Source organism: Cavia porcellus, unplaced genomic scaffold, assembly GCF_034190915.1.
Source record: "Cavia porcellus strain 051 isolate PalLab524CR breed Dunkin Hartley unplaced genomic scaffold, mCavPor4.1 scaffold_19, whole genome shotgun sequence".
Classification (NCBI taxonomy): domain Eukaryota; kingdom Metazoa; phylum Chordata; class Mammalia; order Rodentia; family Caviidae; genus Cavia; species Cavia porcellus.
Window position 1 is genome coordinate 32,329,170 of NW_026947502.1, and position 8,256 is coordinate 32,337,425.

General features: G+C 53.5%; 1 protein-coding gene across 1 annotated transcript; it reads right to left on the reverse strand.

Moving 5' to 3' along the window:
* Positions 1-206: 206 nt before the first annotated feature.
* Cxcl14 (C-X-C motif chemokine ligand 14) lies at positions 207-7,820 on the reverse strand. The gene is made up of 4 exons (XM_063230918.1): positions 7,486-7,820; positions 7,215-7,320; positions 3,746-3,859; positions 207-1,343 (listed from the first exon to the last, which is right to left on the reverse strand). The coding sequence occupies exons 1-4, from the start codon at positions 7,547-7,549 to the stop codon at positions 1,328-1,330; spliced, it is 300 nt and encodes a 99-aa protein (XP_063086988.1). The 5' UTR covers positions 7,550-7,820; the 3' UTR covers positions 207-1,327.
* Between the last annotated feature and the right edge of the window lie 436 nt (positions 7,821-8,256).

Consider the following 8,256-nt stretch of genomic DNA (forward strand, 5'->3'; position numbering starts at 1 on the left):
GGGAAGCACTGACCTCCAGGCCTGCCTCCCTGTCCTTGGGATGGGACCGCAGCCCCACCTATTCCACAGAGGTCACTGTGTCTGCAGGTGTTTGGGAAACACCACTTTCCTCCCCAATCCACTTGTCTCTGTTTATTCAGGACATGGCAAACATTTTACTGACATCCAATTGGAAAAGAAAACAAAGCCAGGAGTCTGAATGTTCGTACATTTCAAATATATTTTATTACTTTTCGTCTTAGAAAGAATAAGAAATCTGCATGCAACGCTAATGATCTCTGACATTTACACAGCGTATAACACAGCAGGACGGTGCAGCCTCTAGGGAAGGCAGCCTGTGGGGGGCGCTCTGCAGAAGGTATGTACAAAGGAGAAGGTGTTCAGTCATCCCAGCTTTCAGACCAGGACACCTTTTTCCCTGTGAGCTGTTTGGGGAGTCACAAGTGTACCCCTGTTTAGTACCACACGTTCCACTGTGGGGAGGGAGAGAAACACACTTCAAAGGTTTCCCCTTGTTAACAGGTCGTGTGTGTCCAGTTGCGTGTCGTGTACGTATGTTTTAATTTTTGCTAAGTCTTTCACTAACAGTGGTAGGAACTCCACACACTTCTGAAGCGTCACAAAGTGAAGCTGTGAACCTCTCAGAATTCCTCAGGTTGGAAAAAAGACCCAGCACTTTCTTTAGGGGTCACTTGCCTCACCCCCACAGGATCTTGGAAATGTTTCCTAGACTGAAAAAAATGAACCGGAGGAATAAAGCACATTTCTCTGGCAACTACACTGAGTTCTTCCAAGCACAGATGCAGAGAGACCTGCTCCTGCTTGCCCAGCGACAGGGGCCACTGCGCAGTCACACTGAGGCTGGGAACGACCATGAGCCCAGGGGAACCTGGCAGCTGTGCAGGAGGCCCAGGCCCTCTGGGCGGAAGCTTCCCAAGCTAGGACTGGAGCAATGCTGCAGCGAAACGTCTTAACCAAGCTCATTGTTCCTCCTGGGCGCTTATAAAGCTCAGGTGTGTATCAGTGTATGAACAAATACAAAAAGCATTTTTTTTTTTTTTAAAGAAAAGGCATGAGTTTCCCCCCCGTTTTCAGCAAAAAGCTGCCTGTGTTGATGTCTGGAGCGCAGGAGAGCTGGGTCTCACATCTGGAAGCCTTTCGCACACAGCTATAAAATGTAAAAACTGACCCTGGGTAAAAAGTGCTTCATAACAATATATAATTTGTGTCTGATGCCTGTGAGAAAGAAAGGTTTTTTATTTAACCAGCAAAGTCCTTTGCTCACGTCTCCAAACTGGGCTGGACTTTCCGTCAGAGACTTTCCACCCTATTCTTCATAGACCCTGGGAAGAGAAAGCACAGGTGTCAGAGGCTCAGGACTGATGCTGGCTGCTCCTGGCTGCTGGCTGAGTGGCTCCATTTAGCCTGCAGGGTGTACACTTCCGCTGGGGAAGAGGGAGGGACATTTCTGGGGACATGATTGTGATCACAAGGGTCACAAAAGCTCACATGTCTGGCTTTGCCCTTTCAGATCAGCTTTCGCTTCTACAATCCCATCTTTCCCTCAAGACCCTATGGACACACCGTCTGGTGTGTGGGGAAACTGAGGCTTATGAGACCTAAGATGTGCCTGATGACCATGGACGGCCATTGAAGGGACAGAATCCTCTCCGGCATGGTGTCGCTTCCTGCCTCCACTCACCTCCACTGAGCCCCTCCTGTCGGAGAGGATAGCTAAGGGGCAGTATGTTCTCTCTAGAGGGGGGCTTAGCCTCCTGCAAACCAGCTCTAGAAGCCCGAGGACTGAGGAGGAGCTGGCAGGGCTGGGGCTCTGAGAGAGGGGTCTGTGTCCCCAAGGACTTCCCTCACTTCTGCTAGTTATAAGGCATCATGGGGCACCGTTCCCTCCACCTCCCAAGCTGGCTCCTCTTCGGTTTTTAATTCTTTTCTAGTTCTGGCTCGTGGCTGCCCTAGGTCTGACAGCCCACCATTCCCTCTCCTTACTCTTGATTTCTGAGACCACCAGATTATGCATTCAAGTAGAAAGATGTGGCTGCCTCCTGTGGCAGCCAGAAGCACTGATCTCTGAGATGCTCTGAACTCCCTGGTCCAGCCCCACAGGACTGCCCCTGCCCCCAAGAGGAAGGGGATTTCTGAGAATTCCTTTGTCTCCCCTTTACATTCACTGAGACACTTTTGTCTGTCTACAGGGGAGCAGTAGAGAGAGCAAGGACATGCCCCTTCCTCTCAGCATGGCTCAGCACCCAAACCAGGAGGAGGAGCTCCTGGCATGAAGAAGTGAGGGCAGGTCTGTGACCAAGGATTGTGGAAGTGGAGAGGCCGGGCTGCATTCAGACTCCCGGGCGCCCCCTTGTGTTCCGAGCCCCACTGCAGGTGCAGGCGAGTGGGGAGCGAAGTGGACACAGGTTTGAGTGTCTCCGTCAGCTAGCTCTGGGTCAGTTCATTCCATTTTTGATGACACAGGGCTTAGAGGGTGGCAGAGAGCAGAAAGTACGGGTCCTGTTTTTGTCACGTGAGCTCTGCCCTAACTGGAAAGAGGGTGCCATTCTCATCAGATATATAGAAAATAGTCTCTCACCCTCATCACTTTCTATTTCAGGCAACTGCAAACAGGGCAGTTTCAGAAGCGGCAAAAGCGGGCTCAGGTGCAGGAGCTGTGGGAAATTTGGTCACAGGCTGAGCCAGAGGGGATGGTGTCCGGCCAGGTGGCAGGAAGGGCAGCCCAGTCACCCACTGCGGCTGATCCTCACCCCTGGGGGCCTGGCTTCCTGCCCTGTCTCTGTCCTGTGCTCCCAGAGAGTTACTCTCCTCCCCGGTCTCACCATGGTGTCCTAGCATGGGCTCCTGGGGAGTCTCCTGAGTGTGCCTGCTTCCCTGGCTGTGCTGTGCAGGAAAGGTGACAGCAGACTGCATGCAGAAGGAAGGGCCATTTCCAGGACAGTTCACCTTTATATGGTACAGGCAATCAGGAAGTGACCCTCTCCCAGGTCCAGACCTGGATGCCAGGCGATCAGAGCTGGAATTTCTGACTACTAGGAAACAGAGCCCCAGGCACACTGGGCTTTGGTCCACGGCATGGTAGTCTCAACCCTATTCTCTGCATTGAGTAAGAGTGGTGTTGGTTTAGAGGATCTGATCCAAGGCCCCTTCTAGCACCTGTGTGGAAAGGAACTCATTCCCTGAGCGTCATGGGGCATCCAAGAGAGGATGGCTTGGCAGAGTTACCCTCCTCATCTTGTCAGTGCACCCATAGTTTTAGGGTTAACATAGGCATTTAAGGCATCACATTTCACCCTGCAAAATCCACAAGGGATAGCGAGGCCATGGGCTCACCCAGCCATTTGGTGACTTTTTAAAAAACAGCAAGTAAGACTATAGTATGAAAGTTATAATGAAACAGTCCTTGGGTCACTCACAAAGAGATCAAGCTTTAATATGTGTAGCTGTCTAAGAGAGCAGCGCTTGCTTTGTTACTTGGTGAGTTTCCCATGGCTGGGGTCTGAAGGCAGTGTCTGGTTAGCTGCTAGCTGTGGCTCTTGTGGGGGGGGTTCGCATATTAAATGGGGTTAGGTGACCTGGTAGGGGGACCCTTGCCATGCTGAGAGCTTCAGCCTGCTCCGGAGGAGGGGAGGAGGGAGGAGGAAGTGGGGAGGAGGGAGGGCGGAAGGGAGGAGGTAGGAGGAAGTGGGGAGGAGGGAGGGCGGCAGGGGGGAGGAGGGCATACCTGCGCTTCTCGTTCCAGGCATTGTACCACTTGATGAAGCGCTTGGTGCTCTGCAGCTTGGGGTGCAAGCAGTGCTCCTGGCCACGGTACCTGGACATACTCTTGGTGGTGATGCTGAAGTGGAGTGGGATGAGGTCAGGGTTGAGGTGCAGAAAAACAGCCCCTCACGGCCTCCCCCTCCGAGAAGGCAGCTGCTCCATGTGCTCCCTCCCTGGCCATCTTTGTGGGAGGCCCACTGTCCCCTAATCTCTGACTAACCCTCTATGGAGTGAGGGGCCTCCCTTTTCCCCTTGGAGCCACTGGTGTCTGGGACAGTGTCCCCTAGGCCTACTGCACCCCAGCAGTGTTGTTTCCAGGGCTTAAGGCTCTTAGGGGATTCTTCTAGGGATGCAGAGGTGTGTGTGTGTGTGTGTGTGTGTGTGTCAAGGGCTCTGCCCTTGGGTTTCAGAAGCCACCATGGGGGTGAGACTCACCCTACAGACACTGAGCCCTCAACCCTAGCTCCCCCTCCTGCTGCCCATTGTCTCAGGGTTGGGCATTTGCTGATCCCAAAGCAAAATCTTGGCCTTGAAGCGTGTGTTGATGCTTGAGTGTGAAGTTCTAGTTATCTCCCCTTTAGGCAGAGAAATAAGATATTCCTTCTTCATGGCTCAAAGATCTCAGGCATCTATCAGCCTGTTCCAATACCAGGTAGATTCGTCACTGTGTAGTAGGTAAGCGTGATGACCTTGTACAGAGTGCAGGGACCTAGGTCTGAACTCCATGTTTGTCTGGGACCTCAAATAACCATTCTCAATCTGCCTGCCAATCTGTAAAATGGGTATAATAAGACCTACTTCAAAGGGTTATTGACATGATGAAAGAACCATTCACAGATTATGTGCAGTGCCTGGTAGAGGCCCAACTGAATGGTTACTGTTATTAGTCGTTGATCATGGCAGATGAGATAACTGAGGAGAAAGGTAAGTCTTAGTGTGTGAGTTCTAGCCTGGAGGGGAGGTGAGCTGCTCAGAAGTGCTGCTGCCTCTCTCCTAGCTAGTGCTGACCAGAAGGATCGCGGGAGTTAGGAGGAAGGATCGAGGACCACCTATAGCACAGGGGGAATGCCAAAGTTAGAGGAGAAGATGGCCTCTCCTGAGGGTCTTAGAAGGGCAGGTATAGGTGAGAGGGAAGAAGGGGCAGTGAGACAGAGGCCAGCTAGTCCTTCAGGCTGCCCCAGACAAGTGTCAGAGCTCAAGACCCAGTTCTAGCTAGAGGGGGGCCAGGTTGCAGTGAGCACAGTCTCCCAATCCATGGGGGAGATAAAATGGGATCTTGCCACCAGAATAGGGGTAGAATGTTTCTAGATGACCTGCTCTCTTCTCATGTGCTCAGAGATTTTGGGGTCCCCACCAGAGCCTGAGCAACCTGGGAAAGGGATCTTCACTGCCTCCCCTGGAGACATAGCTCTTTCCAGAGCTTGGGTGTAGAGCCAACTTTAGAATGAATCTAGCTCTTTCCTCCCCTGGGTACCCAGTCACCCTCAGGCATCCACCTTGGGGACTTCACTCTGGCCCTGCAATGCTACTCTTGCATTTTGAGCCAAAGGACATGGCAAAGCCTGATGAAAATCCCTTCTCAGTTAGGTCAACGTGCAGGCTGAGCATCTCAAATCCTGAAGGTCAGGGAGAGCAGAAAAGTGCTCAGCTTTCCAACCATGGTGCTCAAATTTTGCATCACAAAACTGAGATTATGAAGATTCATGATTTCAGCAACTATCAGAAATTCTGAGTCCAGTGCCCCTCTCCTCAGTTCTGTGGTGCTGAGGGTTTTGAGGAAAACTCAGGGACATTTGACAAATTTCACTTTCTAGAATTTGGACCCTTCGGGATTCTTTTGGGTGCAAGGCCTCCTACTTGCAAGGATACTCTGCTGCCCCACCCCCAGCTGCAGCAGAGATGTCTGGGTGACTCAGGGTGAGCTGGAAAACTTGCTTTTGTTCAGCTTTTGTGGCTGAAAATCTGCTTTGGCAAAAAGTGCTGGCCCCTTGTCTGATCTCGAAAGTCTGAGGAACACAGGAAGGGAGAGGAGCCTCCAGCTCTTGGGGGTGGGTGTGCGTGTGTGTAGGGGTTCTCTGTGAGTGGGGGAGGGGAAGGAGAGGGTGACCGGGCACCCAGCTCACAAGGCTGCAGGCTCCCTTCTAATGCATTTGTTTAGCTATTGCTTCCCCCTGTAACCAGAGATGTTTAGCTAGAAAAGTTTCTGCTGAGGGATTCTGTCCTTGTGAGATGCCTCTACACCCCATACCCTGCTTCTGTCCCCTGCATGGCCTGAAAAACAACTTCCGATGTTCCCTGCTATTTTAAATCCCCAAGCTCTGAGGGGCTCATGGCCCCTCCTCTAGATTTCTTGACTCCCAGCCCCCACCTAAACAGATTTTGGGGCAGTTTTGTGGACTTGTTCTGCAAAGCAAGAGACAAAGGTGAGGGGGTTAATTAAGAAGCCTCAGAAGGGTGAGTGATGCAGCAGCTCAGGTCCAGGCTTTTTGAATTTCACTCACCTCATCCTGCAGCCCAGGTGGTAGGTAGAAGGGTGTGGGGAGCAGGGTACTGGTGCGCCCCACCTTTGCAGACACTGTGTGGAGGCCTTTAGACAGCAGGGCCAGCCTGCGGAGAGCACTTGCCCAGACTGAGAATAAAGTGTGTCCTGTTTAGGGGGGAGGGGAAGAGGGACCAATGGTCCATGGCAAATATTTGGGAGCTGCTTTGCCAAGAGCTCCCATCCCAGCCAAGAGAGTATTGCTGGGGAAACTGTGGTGCTGGCCTCAAGTGGTTAATTGGGAAGGCAGAGGAGCGCGCAGGGAGACTCAGTGTTCTCTCGCTCTGCCCCAGTTTATAAAACATTGCCGGCATCACCACCAGCAGGGCTAAGGTCCATGGTGCGTTAACCCCACTAGAGCGCTTTCTGCAGGACTGCAGGGGCTTGGGAACCCGTAAGGAGTCCAGCTGCTGAAGGGAGAGCCAGGTGTTATAGTGAAATCCCTAAAAGCCAAAAACTAGCCATCCGAGCGGACAGCCCCTGATTACACAAATGCTCTGAGAGGAAAGTTGGATTTAAAGTTTGCGTTACTGCTCTCTTTGGCGCAAGAAGGCCGCATGCCCATTGCTTGGAGGTGAGTGTGCTTTGAATCATTTCAATCTAGGTGTTCTAGCCATTGATTCTTGATTGCCCTACCCGCTCTGGGCAGCCCAAGGAGCAAATACCGGGGCTGCCTACTGGAGTTCTAGCCAGAGGAGACTCGGAGGTGCTCTTCCCGGGGAGCCCAGACAGACCTCCTTTGGCAGCTGTCGCGCTAGCGTCCTAAAGACTTGCTGGACAATTACAAAGTTCCGCCAAGGATTTAATAAAGGTGAAGAGAAGCGTTAGCCTGACCCAAGCCCAGGCTGACCCTCCACTCGGGACACCCTCGCGGTGAGGCGCAAGAACTCACATAACCATCTTTTCTTCGCAGTGTGGGTACTTTGGCTTCATTTCCAGCTTCTTCACATCACTGTAGCGGATCTTAGGGCCCTTCCGGGAGCACTTGCATTTGGATCCTATGGGAGAGGGCACCGGGGCTGCTTTGTTGTGCCGGGGTCTCCCGCTCTCCGTCCGCCTTTGGAGCCCACCCAGACCTCCCTGGATCCCAGGATGGCTAATAGCCGGTGTTTGGGTTTTCCGGGATGGGATCAGACGGCACAAAGGAACCTCCCAGCACTCACCCTCCAGGCGCGAGGCGCACAGTGCCAGGAGCAGCAGGAGCAGCGCGGCCGCCAGGAGCCTCATGCTGATCAGAGGGGTGCAGCTCAGGAACGGGGACACAGGGACTGCGCGGTGTGGCGTCCGGGGACGCCGCCGGGGTCGGACCCGTCAGCTCAGAGCACGTCTCCCGCCTCAGCTGGCTGCCGCGGCGCCGTCGGTGGGTGTCGGGCGCTGTCTGTCGCCGCGCGCTGGCTTTGCGCTCTGCTCTGCGATCACTCCACGTCTTCCCTCCGCCAGCCCTGGCCTCTTTTAAATCAGCTCCTGCCCTCGCAGCGAGCGAGCTCATTAATATGCAGAACCACTCGGTGACTCACTGAGATTTCTCAATGTGGTGGGGGGAGGAGACCTTCCCAGCCCGCCTGCCGCCGGCCTCGGGACTGGGACTGGATCGAGATCGAGATCTAGCGCCTCACAGTTAGAGCCGCGCGCGCCACACACTCACAGGCTCACATCTGCTACTCTCTGGCGCTCCTAACTCACTCTCCTCCATACACTTGCACACGCAACCCACAGCCCGCACACTCTTCTAGGGCAGCTGCTCTGCCTTGGGGAGGCCGGGAAGGGCAAGAAGCCGCCAGAGTATTGCTGCTCTGATTCTGGTGGATCCCACTCCAGCCAGACAGGACTATTGTTCTGAGCCCCCTGGAGACCCAGGCAGGGGCCCAGATCCTTGAGAGAAGACCTGAAAGAATTTTGGAGCAAGTGCCAAGTGTGACTGCCAGCAGACCTGA

Coding starts and splice junctions, on each gene's coding strand:
- Cxcl14 (XM_063230918.1), bottom strand. CDS start 7,549: ATGAGGCTCCTGGCGGCCGCGCTGCTCCTGCTGCTCCTGGCACTGTGC. Junction 7,321..7,485: donor GTGCGCCTCGCGCCTGGAGG/GTGAGTGCTGGG, acceptor CCTCTCCCATAG/GATCCAAATGCAAGTGCTCC. Junction 3,860..7,214: donor TGCGAAGAAAAGATGGTTAT/GTGAGTTCTTGC, acceptor ACTCCACTTCAG/CATCACCACCAAGAGTATGT.